Here is a 21,517-nt window from a genome sequence, read left to right on the forward strand (position 1 = left end):
TTCACCCACCATTTAGCCAATCTCCCCACAAGCAAGCTTTGGAAGGTCATTATATTCATTCTTCTTAAAAGCAATATTGAAATCCTAACAGCTCAAGCCCTATATATTGTAACTCACAAGTGACAGTGTAGCTAAACATGACATTGCTCCATGTATGTACTCAATGCAATTTATGAGCAGTTGCTTTTTAAAAAGATCTCATGCAGACATACATGCATCATTCCATTCTCCAAACATCTGCCCCATGAATGGAAAACAAGTGATCAGTGTTTTGGTATTCTTTAGTTTGTGATTTGCTATAATTTGTTTGTCCGGGTTTGAAGGAGAAAACTTTAAGAGAGTAGGACAGATGTCAATAGGGGAATGCTTGGAGTAAGAGTGTCACTCTTTCCTAGCTCCTGCCTCAGAAGAAAAGGCCCAATGTATTTTGCCTGTCTTGAGACCTTCTTCAAGGCGTTATTTATAACACAGCCCAACAAAAAAAAACCCTGTTTCTGGGGTTATTTGGAATGATGATTCAGAAAATTGCATTGGCTAGACAGCATCAGCTCTAGTTTCTTAGATACGATTATCATGATTTTATATGGGAGAGCATATGTTCTGTATCTCAGAATCTAGAGTTGATCGAAGAAAATTAATGCCATTTTTGGAATTAGCAGGTCAAATATACCCAGAAACGGGCCTAACATGTGTTGGCCAGTGTTATCAATCTTCAGAAATTTCTGGACCAGGAAATCTCAAACTATGTAATTGTAATCTTTATTCTGGTATATCTTTTGAGAGTTCCTGATCCAGAAACTTCTGTAGTTTGAGTCTAGATAGCCTCCTTAAAATAGGTCAGTTTTTTAAAAACAACAACAACAATGCAACCAGTTTTTGAGCACTTTCATACTTGTCTCCAGTTTTTCTGTGAATTTTGTTGGATTCTACTTAGTTTCGGCTTTCTTTCCTGCCTGCCATGCACAAGACAATGTGCCATTACTGCAGATAATGACAAAAGTTCTGCAAATGGGTGCAAACATCTGTGTAGGACAATTTGATCAGCTGCAACATTTTTTCCATCACTGCAGAACCAACCTATAAGTCCATCTTCCATGCAACTATTAAAAGTTGGATTTGGCAGGGATGCCATTTAAAGAAAAAGAATGCAGATGGCAATGGTCACTTAATCATTAAAGAGCATGTGATAAAACAAAACAAACAGCTGCTTTCCATTTAACGACTAAGAATTAATTTTGCTGAACCTTGGTAAAGGTAGACAATGTTATAAAAATACATCATATAATAAAATATCATAATGCTACTGACAGCTACGCATATTAGACACTGCAGATATTAAGCATTTGAAATTAGATTTTACCTATTACTGCAGTCCAACACTTGGCAAGTGCTGCAGTCACAAATGGTAGAGAGGTGTGGCCACATTTTCTCAACAAGGTAGCCAAAAAGATGAATAAATCTTTCCATGTTTGATAAACTGCTGCTGATAGCTCAGAGTCTGCCGATTAAAATAGAAAGATAAAACAGTGTTGTGCATTTACATAACTATGTGGCATAAAGTAAGTGTAAATTCAGTCTAACAAATTGTCATTAATGGGTCACTTTGGAAGCCTACAAGATAGGTAGTTCTGAACATATCAATAATGTATTGCAACCCAATGGTATCAAACCTGTTGTTTACTTAATGTTTATAAAAATGACCAAACTAAGGTATTAAAGGAATGGGAAGATTAGAAACAGCAGCTCCTGATTTATGCTTAAAAACAGAATGTTGTGTACCATATTATGTGAGCCATATTATACTCAGTCTCACTTAGCATAACATTTTTTATATTTTTGGAATGTTTAATAATGTTAGCATATTACTGGGACAGGTCTTCTTTTACAGTCAGAGGCCCCTGTAAAGCCTTCACATAGAAGGCTATTCAATTCCCTTCCGGAGAGAATTGAAGACTTGGAGGTTTAGACAAGCCTTTGAGAATGTCTAGCCCAATTGTCTGCAATTATGATACAGCACAACACTTTTATCCCATTCCCTTGTTCCTTAGCTACAATTTGCACTTTCCTTTCTTCTTGTTTACAGTTGGCCATGATTTTACCACAGATGACACTTTAGGTTATTGGTGCTGTTCTGAGTACAAATTGTTGTTTTATATACTAGTGGTTTTATTTTGTGTTGTACTGTTTATTTTATGCATTGTTTTAGGGACCTTGTGCCATATGTAAGCTGCCCCGAGTCCCTTCGGGTAGGCAAGGTACAAAAATAAAGTTATTATTACTATTATAGGGGCACAATGCATGCAATGACAGTGACATCACTACTGTATGGTGTCAGGGATCACCCAGGATCTCAATGATCTGCATGTAATGATAACTTTTGAGCTCTAGCAACAAGTTTCATGTTTGAAGCCTTGGGAAATGTTCCTTACAACACATAGTTACCGAAGCCATCCTTAGATCTAAGGGAAAGAACCACAAAGGCATTTTCCAAGAGAGGCATCAGTAAGTCATCTTGCATCACAAGGCGAGTATCTATCAACAAGCACGATTTCAGGAGCTGGGACAAGGATGAAACAAACTGCACCAGAGACAAAACCTGTTTAAACAAATGAGTTTGGTTCAGATACTTTCAGCCCATTTCTGGAATCTGTTATTTTAGAAAGCAGTACATTATTGTGGTTTACATTGACAGTTTCATTGGTATTATATTATAATGTATATTTCCACTAAAAGTTGTGCTCAAGGCACTAAAAACAAACTAAACAACTTCACTAAAAGGAAACCAGACATTAAAACTATTGAAATCAATCCTCAATGAATGACAGTACAAAATGGCAGTTTGATTAGAAATGTCTTCAAACTTCTTAAGAATAGCTGTATTTCATTTAAATGTAAGCTGTGAGTCCCATATTAGGAGAAAGCCAAAACACGAAATAAATGAATAACTAAATAAAATAAAAAAGATAGGATGGATGGATGGATAGAAACTGTGAGAATGGGAACAGATTCAGTCTAATTAAAGCATATTACTCTTTTAAAAAGTATAACTAGTAAATTGACTTACAGGGAAGAGACAGTTCAGAATTATGAACAAGTTATCAAACAAATTCAGTACCAAATATGAACTGCTCTTCAACCAGTTCATATTTAGTGAACATTTTTTATTTGAATCGTTTTGGGTGAATTTGTGTGTCTTCAAAGTTTATAGCAACCCCATGTATTTCATAGGCTTTTCTTAGGCAAGGAGGTGGTTTTGCCAGTTCCTCCCTCTAAAATATAGCCTATAACATTTGGCATTCCTTGACAAATGACCCTCCAGACAGTATGTGGAGCCTAATCTATACAAAGTGTTGCTTTTGACCTTTAAAGACCTACGTGGTTTGGGTTCAGGTTACCCACAGGATCGCCTTCTCCCGTGCAATCTGCCCCAAACACTGAGGTCTTTTGGAAGGCATCTGCTTCAGCCTGCCAGAACCTAACTGGCAACCACCACCCAGAAGAACTTATTAGTCGCCTCATGACTGTGGATCAACCTTCCAGTAGAGCTCTGACAGCTGTCGCAATTTAAGACACAAGTGAAGACCTATCTCTTCTGACAGGCCTACCCAGTTTTAATGCTGAATTTTAAACCAGTATCTTATATTTAATCTTTGTTTTGTATATTCTAATATGTATTTTGTGGAAATATGTTTTAATATGTGTATTTTAAAAGAACAAAAAATTAAGAGGAATGTGTGTTTTTAGCAATGTTGTAACTTGCCTTGAGCTTTAAGGAGAGGCAGGCAAGAAATAATAGTACTACTACTACTACTACTACTACTAATAATAATAATAATAAAATTTGCAGATCAATGGAGTTTGTAGATGTGTTTTTAGTGGGGGCCTGTATCTATTAATCTCTATTTTATATCTTTTTAAATGATGTTCTACATTGTAAATGATTATTTAACATGATAGCTAAGTTCTTAAGTTTGTTCTGGGCTTTGCTTTAGGGAGAAAGTAGAATATAAAACAAAACAACTTTGCAACTACAACCCCAAGCAAAGGTATTGATAGTGTGCACCATAAGAAATGGTGGGGCTTAATTTTGGGTAGTAATATAATAATAAAATTTTATTTGTATTCTGCCCTTTCTCCCCAGGGGGACTTAGGGCAGATTCCAAAACACAACGGCAAACATTCAATGCCTCATAAAACAAACAAATATTGACATAAAATACCAGAAAGATCTCACATATGAAAATAACATTAAAACCTAACATCAAAATTGAAGCCTAATATCAGTAAATTAAACCTAACATCAATAAATTAAACTACACGTAGTCAGACAAAATTATGTGGGCTGGTTGTGTAGTCAAATGATGGTCACTGAGCTGGCATGGACTAAGAGAGCCCAGATACAAAATAATTCTCAACCAGGTAAATGAGGACATGAGTACACCGCTGGTTTCAAACTGTTTGGAGTCTCACATTGTGAGAAATGTAGACTATATATTCCTTGTTGCTGTATGCCTTTAAGCTATTTCTGACATATGGCAACTCTAGTACTGGATACTCTTGGCAAGATTTCTTGAAAAAAGGATTGCTGTAGTCTCAAACAGGCAGCAGAATATAAATAATGAATAAAGTGAAAGGGGAGAAAATAAATAAATTGTCGGATGAAAATTCAGGGTGCAATCTTGTGTAAAGATACTGGAATAAGAGTGAATTTACAAAGATGCACCGAGTTATTATTAACAGGAAGCCATTTTCACAAATGATGGAAGGAGCCCCTTGTTTCATCAGAAGTGCAGGGAAATTGTTTGTAAATATATGTGGACATTTTAATTCCCCAATTGTTTTAGTGTTTCTATTTTGCAAGTGTTAACTCTGTGGTTAACTATCAGTATCCCATAATTTCAGAACCTGCTATGGTGTTAAATAAATGTGAACAAACTTACAAATAGCACTTTTCATCACTTATTTCTGAAAAGCAACTGGATTGCTATCTTGTTTGAAGCTACAGATAAAACTGCAGCTGATATGGCACGTTACTGATCTAGTAAAGAGTTTACTTTTCCTTTCATTCACAAAAAAGAGAGAAAAAATCCACAAGGGGAAGTAAGATCAAAGAACCTTTGATGTCATAGCTTTATATTGACATGCTCTGCATAACTCAGTTACCTGAGTTTTAAAACTGAAAAATGCTCTGAAGTTTTTAATAATTGATGAAACTGAGATTTTATGGTAAGCAGACAGGCAGGAATGCCCACTCTCTCTTTTCTGTGAAAGATCTGATAACCTATAAGGATGCCCCCCTTCCTGCCACCCTCAGGTTTCTCGTCTACAGACAGGAAGAATCGAGTTTGTCCCCTGAGAAAAAAACTATTATAATTTTGCTTCTAACAGAACCCCTTTGGCAATCAAAGCTAGCAGTTGCCAATATGTCACCTGAAATCTCAATCTTGCATAAAACTGCTGAGAATTGAATGTGTTAATTTCCTTTTAAGTCAATTGCATTCAGAAGTAATCAGCCTCCCTATATATTAGAAAAATCCTGTCCCACATGGAAGAATGTGAGGTGTCAAAATAGTAAATGTATTGCTCCAGTCTGAGTTAGGGAATCCGAGTCACCCAGAACAAGGCTTATGAAGTATTGGAAAGGAATAGGGGAAATAATTTGGTTTTGTTAATATACAACGAGGGTGGGCAACTCTAGAAGGGCCAATTGGCATGATTTTCCACTAGAGCCTTCCAGATGCTTGCACAGCTGTTATTTTCTGTTATTTTATTTTCCCCAACTCTGGAGAGCCTCAGGTTTCACTCCTTAAATTTTATCCTCCTCTCCCTCCCCTCCCCTGAGCATGTGTTTTTCTCTAGATTAATTTTCCCATTTGAATTTTCTTAAATCATTTTTCTTCCATCTTTGCCTTGACTCTGTGGAATAGGTAGCTGTCAGTTTTTCTTCCTGAATATTTAGGTCAGACTGCTAAGCAGTTGGAGAAGATATTGTGAATAATGAAAAAATGCAGAAGATGCAAATTTATTAAGCTCTTAGGAACCACAAAGAAAAGCAGAGTAAGCATTATCAGAATAGTCTGGTCCCCAATGTCAATTAATTCAAATTTTCTACTAAAAACAAATAACACTGTCAAATGTAAGGAAATAATACAACATGGATAGCTTTTACTTTGCTTGTTAATTTTACATTACAGCTTAATGACTGTTTTTTCATAATTTAGCTTCAGTATGCTTCTGTGATTTGCTACATATAGTGTTGCTGGATAGATTCACCAAAAATAATATAAATAAGTGGTTCTCAACCTGTGGGTTCCCAGATATTTTGGTCTTCAACTCCCAGAAATCCTAACAGCTGGTAAACTGGCTAGGATTTCTGGGAGTTGTAGGCCAAAACACCTGCGGACCCACAGATATAAATGATAAGGCACGTGTTTGTTCCAGTGTCAGGTTGCTCAGTTTGAATAATGGGTATTTAGACTGGCATGTTGTTAAATAAATGACCATCTTCATTTCACTAATGCTCCCAAATGAGAGTCGAGAATTTTCCAAACAACACACACATGTGTACACACATACATTTATATTATGTTATATTGACACACAGAGACAGAGTGCAAATATTAGGCAGACTACACATATTTGTGTACTATAATCTAGCTTCCCAACATAAAAGAAAAATACTGTTCTTTCTAAAGCACTACTAGCTTTTTCTTAATAATAAGACTTCTCACATGAGAAACCACATCCTTTTCAGACTTCTCAAGAAGGACACCTATGCTGAACTTGTGGTAACAGACATCTTAAATAAACTGAAACAGTAGAGTTACAGATAATCCAATCAACCTGAAAAGACAAACATTTTCCATTACTTAAACCATCTGACACGCAACAGAATAGAATAGAGAGCAAACATGCACCAAACTAACCTGAATTTTTGCATACTCCACAAAAGATGGCTGAGGCAAAGGTGCCTTCATTTCCAAGATACATCTCTCTATCAATCCTGGATTTACAAGACTAATACAAAATATATAAAGTTGTTTTAGGGAAGTAGACATACATCTAAATACTGAATATTAACATGCAGGCTAGATGGTTTGCAAATTTCAAAACTTCCAAACGAAAGCTGTTGCACACTAAAAATGTGGCTGAGATGCATATTTTTGCCTGGTTGAACTCTTCCCAAGGTAGCTCAGTTTCCTGTTGCCACCATTGCTTACATTAGTGCAATTCTGTCAATAATAGGGTAGAATATTCTAGCCAGAGAGTATAAATGAAAAGCTATTTTTGTTTATTAGTTTTATCTCAACAAAGAAACAAACAAAAAGAAAACATCCCATTACCAGCATAAGGTCCGGAGTTAGCCACAACATGGGAGCCAGGAGTCAATTCCCCTTCAGGAATAACACACACATACACACAAACACAGTAAGCCCGAACACCTCTGTTTTTCTTGGCAATCCCTCACAAAATATTTCATCACCTCCTATCACCATTTAGAGAGGGAGTACAAATTAAGATTTTAGAAGGCTATAAGAGTTCTGGTATGCAACTAAGGATAAAAACTGTATTTTTACAGTTTGGAGGAGCTTTCTGTGAACTTGTGGCGAACTTCTGGAATTACAAAGTCAGGTCCAAGGACTCACAACCTGCATTATGCCCCTCAGAAGGGAGAAACACACAGTCAACTTCTTCCTGAAGACCAAGGCCACTGTGTTGATGTGTGCACAACAGCCTCAAGCTTCAGGAAGAGAACAAAAAGAATGGCAATGGCCACCAGCAGCCCCCGCCTGAAGCCTGAGGCTGCCATGTGTACACTTGCTCTTTGGGGACAGTTATTCTTGGTGCTTCCCCACCACCATTGCTGAGCCCAAGGTCTTGGTCTTCAGGAGGGGGTTGGCAAGTCTTTGTATTTCCTCCTCGTGAAGCCTGAAGTTGTGCTAGCATTGATGCAGTGGCATCAATTTTCAGGAAGTGGTTGGCTTTGGCAGTGATTCTTTGTGTTTTTTCTTTTCAAAGACTGAAGCTGTTGTGTAAATGTACAAATGGCAATATTGGGCTTTGGGAAGAAATTGGTGGCAACAGTAACTGGCCACTAAATGCACACACCTCATACTTCTTAGCCTATAGAGATAGGAATACAAAAAGAGCCAAGGCTTGTGGCATTTTACCTCAGTCTATAGTACAATATCTATGGCACATGTGTCAAACACAAGTCCTGAGGGCCTAATCCGGCCCTCCGTGTCATTTTGTGTGGCCCCTCCAGAGGCTGGACTACAACTCCTGCATTCCTCATCATTAAACATAATTACTAGAGTTGAAGGGAGTTGTCATACTGTAACATCTGAAAGGCTGCAGTGTTTTCTGTTTAGTCAAGATAGTGGGCTTGAATTTAGATACAAGGCTGTGGATATGGTGTCTGACTTTAAAATTTCCCCAACCTCAGAGCAACAAATGCTGCTGGGTTGCAATTCCCATTATCCCTAGTCTGCATGGCAGATAATCAAAAAGGATTGAAGCTGTTTTTCAAAAACATCTGGGAACCCAAATTGGGTTTTACAGAGCACCAACTACGACCTTAGAATTATAGCTTGCCCTCTGTATCCACAGATTTGAGAGCCATTTGAAGCAACCATAAGGCTGATGTGGCCCTCAATGAAAATGAGTTTGACACCTCTACTCTACGGGATAAGGAATCCAAGCAAAACACTGCTTTTGCCCTAGAAAACCGGGGGGGGGGGGGGGGAGGAGGAGAGAGAGAGAGAGAGAGAGAGAGAGAGAGAATGCTGCAATGAGGCAATGTTACACCCTCTAATACATGAATCTGTGGTTGTCAAATCAGTGAATGTGGAGGGCCAAATATGGATACTTCAGGAAGCTCTACTCTTTGCAAGCATTCATGGTTCTTCTAGCTTAATCTTAAAAGTTCATTTTGAACATTCTGAATTCTCACTGCAGATCAATATTTGTAAGACAGCCTTGAGTAACATTTGTCCTCCTCTTGTTCTTTGTCTTTTTTTATCCGAGGAAGTTTTGATCTCTTACCTACTGAGAGCAGTTAGTGTATGTGCTTGCTGAAGAGCAATCCCAGTATCTTTTGGAGTGACAATCAGCAGGTTGTTCAGCAAGCTACAAACAGCTGACAGGAGATGGGGTGTAACCACTGCAGACTGATGAGAACTAATAACAGACTGCAAGGAATCATGTGGACTCAATGCAGTTGTGGTTGCGTCACTCTGACCTAAAACACAAAAATTAGAGAAAACAAACATTTGAGTAATATAATTGCTTGGAGATAAGTTGTGAGTATACACAAAATACAAAGATAGATTCCTTACTTAAGTAAAGAGGATTTGATCAGCTACTGGATTTCATATACATGAGATCAATATCAAATTCTTCGCCATTGAAACAAATAATATAAAAATACGTAGTTTAGGTCAGAAGCAAGGCCAATGGAGACTAACTAGTTCAAATAGGGTCTTGACATTGAAGACAGAGCATGGAATGCAAAATAGTTCTCTAATATGTAACTTTTGATGGATGCAGTCAAGAAACATTTGCAGACAGATTTTTGGCAGAGTTCATATTTCTTTTTTCCTCCTCCCACTCAGAACAGTGAGATATCAACTTTGAAATAACATATGAAGACTACTGTTAGGTGAAGTGTGAAACAGAAGAGCCAGCCAACCTAGATCTTGCTTATGTATAATGATCAACAATATTTACCTTGAGCCATGAATCGATTAAGAGGTGGTGATGTAGGTGCTGGTACTTCCCTAACACAACCCAAAGATGGTGAAGACGAAAAAATCTGAGAAAAAGAACCATGCACAGTAATTAAGATTCCCCTATTAATATCTTTAAGGGAAAATTTTATTAACCTGTGTCCAATGAACATCATGTGTACATAGAAAGAAATATGCAGCCAGTAGACTTCTCTTATCTGAAGATAGTAAATTCTGTATCGGAGTTTCTGAAGCCAAGGCATTCAAGATTCAGTAACGGGAAAATAGGATTCTTGTGTGTCTATGTAGGCAATTTGGGACACTAAAAACCGAAATCAAATGTATTACTTTTTCAAGTTAACAAGACAACAACTGCGTGTCAGTAATGGAAAGACTCTATTACCACAACTTTGATACTTTTGTAGCATGGTCTTATAGGCACATGAAATTCAAACAAAATAGAATTTGATTCTTCATAGTCCTACCAAGACAGAGTATGATATGTATCAGCTCCTAGAACAGAGAAAGACCTACAACAAACCAGACATTACTGTACTTTAACTTCCATACTCCATAGCTAGACTAGTTAATTAGTATGCTGAAACAATGTTGAACTTTAAGTCTCAGTCAATATAACGAATAAAGGAGACTATTCAGAGGAAAAACTCCACAAGATCGTAAGTTCTTCACTAGTCTTATTCCTTAGCTATAAAGAGTTCTCAAGTTTGCTCTTTACAATTCCTGGGCTTGGCTGGACCAAGGTAAATCTTTTGTTTTAGATTTATCATAGATTACATTTATCATTATTTGTTTTAGATTTATCATTATTTAATAGGATATCTTTTAGGGATTTTTATAGAACCCCTTTTCTAGCCAAGGTCTGGGCAGTAATGGGGCCAAATCTGCATCTAAAGAACTCTGTTAGAATCAGAGACAGATGATAAGTCTGGCAAGTGAACACTCTTGTCTCTTCAGTAGTTCTGTGAAAAATTGAATTTCAGCAGGTATTGCTTAATTTGACCTCAAAGGGTATCTTTTCTTCTCAGGAAACTACTGCAAGAGTGGGCTGTGGCTTACTGGGCTACAAAAAGCTCCTTTGTGTGATGTAACTCAATCAAAAGGGTCTTGGGGAAATGGTGCTAAGAGCTGATGCCCAAGAAACATATAATATCAGATTTGCACAATGCTTTGTGTGCATGTATATATTACATCCAAGAAGCTTTAACGATGTGAGAAAGAGTGAAGGGGAAAAGCACAAACCCACCAACACAGCATTTGCATTGCAACTCATACAAAAATCTAGTAGCTTAACATTATCAAGAAGTTCTTGATTTATCCATTGTCAGTTTGTACTGTTGAGAATTTACACAATTTTTCTTAAAGGTAGGAAGAGTTCTAGAAATTATAAGTAGAAAACATTTAAGAGCAAAAGGAAAAATCATGGATGCTATTAAGCTCTTCATTTCTCAGTTATGCTGCCTAGCAGCTTCTGTTTTTAGAGCTGAAGAAAAATAAGATCTTGGGCATGTAAAATCAATAATAATTTAAGATGGTTATAAAAATATACAGTAACATGTTAGCTCCTCACATCAGCTAAACCCTTCCCAGTAATGACTTCAGAATAAAGAAGAGGTTGAACATAGACATTTTCTGATAGACATATAAATCCTGCTCACTAGTGAGTTCTTGTTCTCACTAAAGAACAAGAACTGCCTTTAGATGAGCAAGTTTGAGAAAAATGGATAAAAATGGGAATGTATTTTTCATGTTGCTGATATAGGTTAAAAAATAGCTTTCTAGCCTGCCAGCTAGCAAGTTTGGGAGAAGTTTGTACAAAATTGGTGTATAGTATCACAATTTAGTCATTTTAGAATAAGTTTCTTTTTAAGAGTAGAAAACAGCTCCTATCAACAGGAACTCCTCAAACTAGATATGCCATATAATATTTTTACCCGGCAAAACTACTATTATTGACTGAAAAGGACTGAAGAGACCCAATGCAATCCAGTTATTTGCACAATTTAGTTAAGATTACAACACTAACTCACACAATTTCTGAACTCACCACAGTGTCAGATGTTGAATGGGAACTTGCAGATTGGCTCTGGCTAGATTGGATTTTCCAAAAAGAAAAAGAGTCATCAAGATCTGAAGAGAGAGGAGGGAAATAGAAGGATAGTCTTTTAAACCAGGACTTCTTAAACTTTTCCCACTCAAACCCCCTTTTTGCCTAAAAAATATTATGTTGAGACCACCCTGTAACCCACCCTGTTAGACACAGATAGTCTTGATAAGCCAGAGGCTTAATGGACCCCCCCCCCTGCCTCATTGGCATCAGCACTAGCCTTGTACATGGTGGGTTTGGGGCAGAGTTCCTACTGTTAAGAACTAGACCAGTGGTTCTCAACCTGTTTGTCCCCAGGTGTTTTGGCCAACAACTCCCAAAAATCCCGGCCTGTTTACTAGCTGTTAGGATTTCTGGGAGTTAAAGGCCAAAACATCTGGAGATCCACAGACTGAGAACCACTGAACTGGACAAAGGGAGGGTACAGAGGATATAGTCCATGATGTGAAATTTCCTGAGCCTGACAATGAGCCTGACAATGACTGAGCATGAGCAATGCCCCAAAACGGCGGCATAGCCCTATAAAAGCAAATGTATTGTCATTGCTCGGGGTCCCTCCATTTTGGAAGCACCACTGGAGCTCCAGTCTCTGTATTTTTCTACCTTGTTTTAGTATTTTTTTTTTAAAAAAAACTTTCTTTCTGAGAGGAAGAAATGCCTGATTACTTTGATAGCCATGTCTCAAAGCTGCACCTTTTAAGAGATTGGGGGACTCTGGGGGTTGGCGCTCATCTCCATTTCTAAGCCGAGGAGCCAGCGTTGTCCGTAGACACCTCCAAGGTCATGTGGCTGGCATGATTGCATGGAACGCCGTTACCTTCCCACCGGAACGGTACCTATTGATCTACTCACATTGACATGTTTTCAAACTGCTAGGTTGGCAGAAGCTGGAGCTAACAGGGGCGCTCACTCCGCTCCCGGGATTTGAACCTGTGACCTTTCGGTCTGCAAGTTCAGCAGCTCAGTGCTTTAACACACTTCACCACCGGGGCTCTCATATATATATATATATATATATATATATATATATATATATATATTGTATACTTTTTTGCAAATCTGCATGCTAAAGAGATGGGTGTCTTTCCTTATATTTACATAAAAATTGAATTGTGACAGTGTATCTTCAGTGTTTTTCATTTAACACTGGCATGCTTGGTTTGCAGCCTGAAATGGCAGAATATACTTTGTTGGCTCTCCTTTTTCCTTCTGAGTTGCAGCACCATGAAGGGTGCTTTGGTGGGTCTATATCTCCAACTTAAAGGATCCCAGGTTGCAGAGTGGGTCATGTGCCTGAAATGAACTCACACCCATCATGTTTTGTTCTACCTCCCCCTGAAAAATAGGTGGTATTAATCCTTATATTCCTGCACAGGCTTCAGGCAAATTCTTTCTGAACTTATTAATGGCAGATGACTGACATTTTTTATTTCCATTTGAATATGATTTATGAGCCCAACGTAGTTTTTTAAAAATTAAAATTTAAAGGGAAGTATAAGCAATTTCTAAGTTACAAACATGATAGGTTCTGTAGGTTTGTTCTTAAGCTGAATTTATTTGTAAGTTGGAACAGGTACATTTTTAAAGTGTAAACCCAGCCAAAAATATATATTTTTCAAGTGTGGATAGCATAGGGAAGGGTTAACATCTCTGTGGTGTTTGTTTTGATGTCTGTGCCCCTGTTCAGAAGATTTCACTGCACTTTCTGTCCCTGTGATAATTGGATTTTGAAAAAAATGACTTGTTTTGGTAACAAGGATTGGAGAGGAAGCTTCGGTTGAGATATCTTTTCCCCATGATAACTCTTTAAGGAGTTTTCTCGCATTGTTTGCTTTGAAGTATCCATATGAATCATGCCTCATTCTTTTTGGAACAGTGACAATTCTTTCAATTTATAAAAAACATTTCAAAACCCCAATCTGAAATTCCTTGCAATGCATCACTAAGACAATCACTTACAACAGAGAAATGAAATGCTTGCATAATTGTAAGAGCCCACATATTGCCTTTTTCAGCATCTTCTTCCCATTGTACTAGATTCATCCTTCTAGAAGTTCTAATTAATTTGCTTCACATTTCTCCTACACCCCATTATTATCTTTTACAAAGAGAAGGAAGGAGTTATCCAATATGCTTTTTCCCCCATCTCCAGCTATGAATATAATTGCTTCTTGGATACGGCACCTGATCAAGTGTTATTTTATGTGAGAGGCTATTTTAATTTTACACACACAAAAGACAATACTTTAGAAGTCTCCCAGAGTTAAAACCAGTAATCCTAAGTAGAAAAGCAAGCGATATCCAAGCTACATTAATTCATTAAACTGTCATTTACCATTTAGACTATTCTTCTCTGTTGCCTGGCTGTGTCCCAAGGAACAATGAAGATCAAATGTAAACCGACCTAGATAGCACTCTTTCACCATTTCATTCAAATGCTCATAGAAATGGCAGTGATATAGTAGAGCCAGGAGGGCAGGTTTTCCAGTAAGAGACACACCAGATTCTTCATCATGCACACAAGGACCCTAAGAGGAGAGGAAAAAGACTGGTCAAAAATCTCTCTTCATAGAACAGGCTCTCAACCCAGCAAAGGTTTGTATTGTGAGGATGCTAGGAGGGATGTAGCAGCCCAACATCTGGAAAACCCAATATCTGGTCCCCCAGTTATGCCTGAAAATCTTAGCTTATTTTAAAAAGCATTTTTAGCTTTTACTGTTTATTTCTATCCCATCTTTTACTGAAGGCTGGAATGTAAGGTAGCTAATGTCTTGCTGTGGATGCATGATCAATATTTCTCTCTTAAAGCAAAAATGTTAACTCAGAGAAAGAAAGGGGTTTGAAGAATTCTGCTAGTCACTTGCTTATTGAGCCAAAAGTACTTGTCCTTCTTGTTTGTTTGTTTGTTTGTTTTTTTGGAGGGGTGTGTGAATTGTTTGCTTGTCCTAAGTACAACAAAGATAGTTTCGGGCACAATAGATGAGCAAAGATATGTATGACCTCAGTTGACATGTACTGGGTTTTTTAGCACTTTGAAACAAAGGGGGGAAAGGTCACATATGATTCTTCACATCCATCTGATTTGTTTTGTTCTAATTTTGCCACTAACATTATTAATAAATTACACAATGGTGGTTTGAAGGAAGGCACATCTAGTAAGAGAATTAATTCAAGTCCAGGCAGTAGTTTTGCTAGTTCTATTTGACAGAATAGCAATCCATGTGCGGAAGATGTGAGCAGTGTGCACTGATGGAATCAAGCGAGACAACTGCCTATTCTGGGAATATTGCAGATGTTAGGCAGGATGACATTGAATCAAAGTTTGGATATTTGGCTCTGGTGATGCCAATTTACTATTTTTATGTCTAGCACTTCACAGCCACAGGGGAGTGCTAAAAATCACTGAGTCAGTTGCATGTTACAGGTTTGATCATGCAGCGACTTCTTTAGCCTTGAAAACACAAAACACCTTGTGATCTGATGATTTGTAGTTGCATGTGCTGGTTCAATGACTGCTCTAAAAGAATAGTATAAAGGGTATAAATAAATCTCTTTCTCCAAAATGTTCCAGAAAGGATGGTGAGGCAACAGCACTCTGGAAGAGAAAGTTAAAGACCTTGTAAAGCTACAATTAACAGGATTTCATAGCATTAAGCCATGGCCGTTAAAGTGGTGTCAAATTGGATTAATTCTATAATTCAGATGCGCCCCTGATTGCATGTTCTTTCACCATGAAAGACTGAAGAAAGGAGACTCCTGTTTGTATGTAAAAATGAAGACAAGACGTGGGCAAAGGACTCTAGCAGCACCTTTAAGGCTAGCAGATGTATATTTTAGCATGAGCTTTATGGGTAGCAATCTACTTTCTCAGTTGGACAGATAGCATGAGTATTGCAAGATCCCATTTTTCTTATTCCCTTCTTCTTTTCCACGCTTCAACAGACTAATGTGGCTATTTCTTTAATCCTGTACTTCATGGTATTCATAACCTTGATTACGAGTGTAAGTGACTGCATAACAATTCAGAGAAGTACAATTACTGGGTGATTTTAAAATGCGCTAAATAAACAAAAGTGTACAAAAGGAGTTATATCGTTCTTGCCATCTTTTTAAAAGCCTATTCAGAACATACAAAACCTCCAAGGCATCAGGAATCTCAACAATGTGAGAAGGAGATAGTTAAATCTGGAAGGAGGGGAGAATTGCTCAAAATTTGGCTAGAGGCATCTTCTGTGAAATTGTTCAATTTTTTTCTATTATCTTGGGATCCAAATCATGATATGCTCTTTTTTCTGTGCAATACAGGCTATTTAATACCTATTTAATATTTAAAGAGCTATAGCACTAGAAGCAGAATGTTGAATGTTTCTTCGCGTGTGCACATGGTGTAATATACAAACGCACCTTGCAAAAGAAATCTCCTCTGTTCACTGACAAAGGTACAACTATTGTCAATATGAGACAGCTTACCAGAATTCAGGCTAATAGTTCATGCAATCAGACCTCCATCTGAGAAAATCCTCTGTCAGTTCAATATTATCCCCTTGGGATATGTGAGAGATTTTTAGAGCTAGGCTGGCTTTAAGTTTCAATAATACCTCTACTTCATCAAAATGAATAGGAATTCTAGATGGAGCTCATGCAGTTATAGAACTACTAAACGAAACTGAAAATGGGCAACAACAACCTAAGGAAAATGGTCCTTACATGTTCATCCCTATGCTTCAACCCAATCATAAAATTAGATCTAGACTCTGGCCCAATTGTTTAATTAGATCAAGACACATTTAAACCGATTAGTGTCCATTTTAATTCTTACTCGTGAACAAAAGATGGGATTCTGCATGTAAAATGTCTTCAATTCAAATAAGGACGAATTTACATTTCACACTACAAAAGTGAAAAAAAAGAAAGAAAAGAAAAGCCATACATGCAATGAGAATTACTAGAGAACTTTTCTGGTTTTGCCCATCATCAATTACTCTGCTAAAATGGGAAGAATTTGTTTCTTCTCACTTCATCCATTAAAATTATTACGACAGTGAACATTTAAAAGGAAAAATAATTGTTAAGCATTCACTAAACGTTTTCAAAGTGTTGAGCAGTCATATTAGAAAGCATTAAGCTACAGTTTAAAAACTGATAAGACTCAAAACAGAGAGCTTACTAAATTTCTATACTAGTCTGTATTGTTTCTTTGTTTCTATATTAATCCGAAAATGATAACTTATAGAGATGTGTGCGAAAAAATTTCCTTCGTTTCCTTTGTGCTGTCGTTTTGTTTCAACCTTTCATTTACACAAAATGAATGGCGACATTTTCGTAAGAAACAAGGAAATGACACGAAAATGAAAGCTGCAGCTATCGTGCTTGCTTTCATTTTCTTTTCGTACTGACAGAGGGCTGCTTTCCCAATACAGCTGACGTGTATGTACCAATGGGTGTTAATAATATTAATATAAATAAAGATAATTACTCTGGCACCCTAAGCCAAGTCTGAAAGAGGAGTGCCTCCCAATTCCATTTGATGTGTACCGATTGGTATTGATGGTAATATTTACATTAATATCAAGAACAGCAGTTACTCTGGCACACTAAGCCAAGTCTGAAAGAGGAGTGCCTCCCAATTCCATTCGATGTGTATTGATGGGTATTGATGGTAATATTTACATTAATATCAAGAACAGCAGTTATTTTGGCATCCTAAGCTGAGTCTGGGAGGGCAGTTCCTCCCAATTTCATCCGATATGGATCGATGGGTCTTGATGGTAATATTTACATTAATATCAAGAACAGAAGTTATTCTGGCACCTCTAGCCCAAAAACCGAGTGGGGGGAGGTGAGCCTCAGAAGCCCTCCTACTGCAGCCAATGGTCCAAAAATTTTCAGTTTTGTTGTAAGCCATATGAAAATGCATGTTGCATAGGTGGCCCATTTTCGTTAGAGGGACACAAATATGAAAATGAGACGACACGAATATAAGGCTAAAGCCCTATATTGATTAGCTCCAGACTATCTGAAGGACTTTATATCTCTCATCAATCTCTGAGGACTTTGAGATCTTCAAGGTAAAATTTTCTCTTTGTTCAGGATCACTTGGTGAGGTCAAGAGACAGAGCCTTTTCAGTGTCTGCTCCCACTCACTGGTACTCCCTTGCATAGAAGACTAGCTTGATCCCATCCTTGCTTGCCTTTTGCTGGCAAGTGAAGACATTTTTCATTGCAAGCTTTTAATGTATAAGAGGTGGGGGATCTTCTATTTTATTAGAGGATGTCTTTATTTCTTTCTTTAATCCTTTGTACATTTTAATTTTAAAATGTTTTTGGCATGATTTTAATTGTTCTTCAATTTGATTGTAAATGTTTTTTGCTTTTGAAAGCCACCTTGGGTCTTGCTCCAAGAGAAAAGTGGCACATAAATTAAATTAAATATACTGTATAAAGTATAGCTATCAACTCACAAACCAGATTTTATTATGGTGAGCCACACTGAAAACCATTATGATTGAAAAATGTTACACACATATTGTAATAAGCCGGAGCATATAAATTCTGCAGCATACAAGCAAAGTTAAGTACTGAAGTTCTTAATGTGAATGAGGAAGATCTTTTCCTTGTACTGAAATATATAAAGTCATGAATGTCGAGTTTAAAAAGTCAAAAAAGAATCCTGTAACATCTTTGAAACTAAGAAATTTCTAACATAAGCTTTTGTGAACCACAGGTCATATGCAAAGAAAGAGCCCACAAAAGCTTGTGCCACAGGATTCCCTTATATTGTTTTATATTGAAACAGACAAACACAGACATGTCTTTGAAAGCTACTATAATGGAAGGCTCCGAGTGAATGATGTCCTGAGTTATTTTACATGACATCTCACAATCGACTCTAAAGTAGACTTAAAATTATGAGATTTTGACAATCTTCATTGTTTAAGGATCAATAATACTGGAGGAGGAGAGAATATTTTTACTACATCTTGACTTTATGAATGTAGAAAATCCACATTTTCCCACACGTTTAAATTCAACAGCTGGTGTCGTTTTTCCACTCTAACAAGGCTATGAAATATTGGGTATAATCATACTGAGGAAACATGGCAATAAGTCAAGTCAACCAGTCACCTGCCAAATGGGGTCTTTAACCTCTTCAGTGGACAACGGGATCACCAAAAGATTCTGAAGAATAAATGCAGCCTACAAAGAAAAAATAAACATCAACAGTGCCATCTGGCTGCAGTTATATAACCTAAACCAAGTAGCTTCAAATATACACAGTGTTATTCAATTCACTGCCATATTTTTCATTTTAAGAGTCTTGGAACTATTATTCAGTAGGCTGTTTTGTTTCCCTGTCTCAACTTATAATACCATGTTAGATGGCACTGTAAATTGAGACCGGGGGGGGGGGGTCCTCATTTAAGAAATACAATTAATATATGGGACAATCATATTACTGCCTAAAATGTCCATTATGTAGTTAAGATATAGGTGCATACATTAAATTTAATTTTAGTCCCAATCTTTTTATCTGTTAATACTTCAGCAAACGTTGAAAACTGTCCTCAGATTATTACTTCTCTTTTTATCACATCTTACCTTGTTTGTCAATAAAATGCAGAAATAATAGATTTTCTTAATTATTAAAATCATCTTGAGTTGTCTTCATTCTATATTCCTCTTCAAGAAACATTTGTTTGGATCATCAGTGAAGGTTTAGTTTGGATTTATAAGAGCCAGTAAAACCCCAGCATATCAAATTCAGCTAAACACTTCAAGATAGACTATGTGCACATATTTGATGGCAGCAGAATATGGGAGTTATACTACGGTACCTAGTCTTCCTTCTAATGCTTTACTTACAGTTTAAGAATACGGTACTTAACAAATGCTTCACTAAAAAAAATTCCTGTCTTGAAGTAGGCTGGGCAACAGTGACAGTTCAGATTTTGTTGATTTGCAACTTCCAGCATGTTTTACAGTTGGCGGGAGACATCATCCTAAAAGGCCACAGTTGTCCACCCTTGAGTTATACATCTCAAGCTGTGAAAGTGAACTGCAGTATGTTTTAAGATCTTTAAATTGACATAAGCAAAGTCAATGAATAGTCCAAAATAATGCCCTTAATGAACATCAGCATGCTCAAATGCAGTGGTTCTCAACCTGTGGTGACCAGATGTTTTTGGCCTTCAACTCCCAGAAATCCTAACAGCTGGTAAAGCTGTAGGCCAAACACATCCAGAGACCCCAGGTTGAGAACCACTGCATAGTGAAAGCAGCTCTGCAGAATGCGAACTCCTGTGCATTCGCCTGAAACACTCCATTGGTCTGCACATATACATTACAGCAGAAGGAGTTGGGGGGAAACCTACATTCAAAGATACTGTAGATCCTAGAACCAGTTTGAGGCCAGACTCTGCAGTTTGTGTAATCACCATTCAGGGGTTCAAATGTAGTCATCCACACACTGAAAACACTTCCTTCTATGTTAGTGCCAGTGTAGGTGTGCTCTTAGTAGGGAAATAGCTATTACTTTCTTTCAGTGAATAAATAACAAAGGACAAGTTATGCTCAAAATTTATCTGTCCTATTTCAGACAATTCCCCCCATTGGCTGCAGTCATGTCAAAGCCCAAACTGTTCAGAAACATCCCTAACTCTCTGGAGGGGCTCTTCATGGATGTTGTGTCTGCACGTGATAGAAGAGAGAGGATGATTGTGTAAGAGGCATTCCACTCATGTAACCATCAAATACAACCCAAGACTGACTGCATATTAGCCTTTGGAGTGCGTGAGGATCACAAGACTACATTTTTACAAAAAACAGAGTATACAAACCTCTCTTCTGACCATGCTGCATTCAGACTTGTCCAGAAGGATATTAATCACTGTTCCCCACAAGCCTCCTGATATGTTCTGGCAGCTTTCAGCTAAAGCGTAGCAACCCGCTTCAACTGATGTAAGCGCGGATCCTACTGCAAGCGATGTGAACTTTACCTAATATTAATGAGAATCAATTAAATTTTCACCATCAACTCCAACTTCTCTTCATGTAGCACTCTTTATGATTTTTCTTATTTATAATTGCTTTGAACAATTACAAATTAGTTATTAAAGCCAATATTACAGATTTCACATGTTTTGCCTCAGGCCAGTTGTGGAATATTTTAAAGAATGTATTATCTAGAAGACTGAATGCAAAAAATAAACATGGTCCTAAATGAAGGGTAGGTAATATATTTTTCTTTAGAGGCTATTGAACTGCAGCTCCTAGCATTCCTCGCCATCAGCCATTCTAGATAGGGCTGATAGTAGCATTCTGAATGTCACATGATTATATTATTATATATTATTATATATATTATTATATTATTATTATATATAGTACAATATAGTAATTTATTGCCAGCATTGTGCTATGCTAATAATATAATGTATGTAAATTTAATATGTAAGCCACTCTGAGTCCCCTTCGGGGTGAGAAGGGCGGGATATAAATGTATTAAATAAATAAATAATAAATAATGATTTCCACCTATACTCTGGACCAGTGGTTCCCCACCTTTGGTCCTCCGGGTGTTGGGACTTCAACTCCCAGAAGCCTCAGCCAGTTTGACCAACTGTCAGGAATTCTATGAGCTGAAGTCCAAAACTCCTGGAGGTTA

At 37.3% G+C, this 21,517-nt stretch overlaps 1 protein-coding gene across 4 annotated transcripts in view; it reads right to left on the bottom strand.

The window, feature by feature from the left end:
* The window catches only part of rttn (rotatin), a 90,883-nt gene that overhangs the window by 18,502 nt on the left and 50,864 nt on the right, over nt 1–21,517 (bottom strand). For all 4 annotated transcript variants that reach the window (XM_062980578.1, XM_062980577.1, XM_062980579.1 and 1 more), the window contains 9 exons: nt 20,691–20,849; nt 18,979–19,050; nt 14,189–14,381; nt 11,794–11,876; nt 9,730–9,814; nt 9,046–9,241; nt 6,927–7,017; nt 2,443–2,596; nt 1,361–1,498 (listed from right to left, as the gene is read on the bottom strand). In XM_062980578.1, the coding sequence (XP_062836648.1) occupies nt 1,361–1,498; nt 2,443–2,596; nt 6,927–7,017; nt 9,046–9,241; nt 9,730–9,814; nt 11,794–11,876; nt 14,189–14,381; nt 18,979–19,050; nt 20,691–20,849 (1,171 nt within the window). The remainder of the gene's footprint in view (nt 1–1,360; nt 1,499–2,442; nt 2,597–6,926; nt 7,018–9,045; nt 9,242–9,729; nt 9,815–11,793; nt 11,877–14,188; nt 14,382–18,978; nt 19,051–20,690; nt 20,850–21,517) is intronic.

The sequence above is a fragment of the Anolis carolinensis genome, chromosome 4, assembly GCF_035594765.1.
Source record: "Anolis carolinensis isolate JA03-04 chromosome 4, rAnoCar3.1.pri, whole genome shotgun sequence".
In the NCBI taxonomy this organism is placed as follows: Eukaryota; Metazoa; Chordata; class Lepidosauria; order Squamata; family Dactyloidae; genus Anolis; species Anolis carolinensis.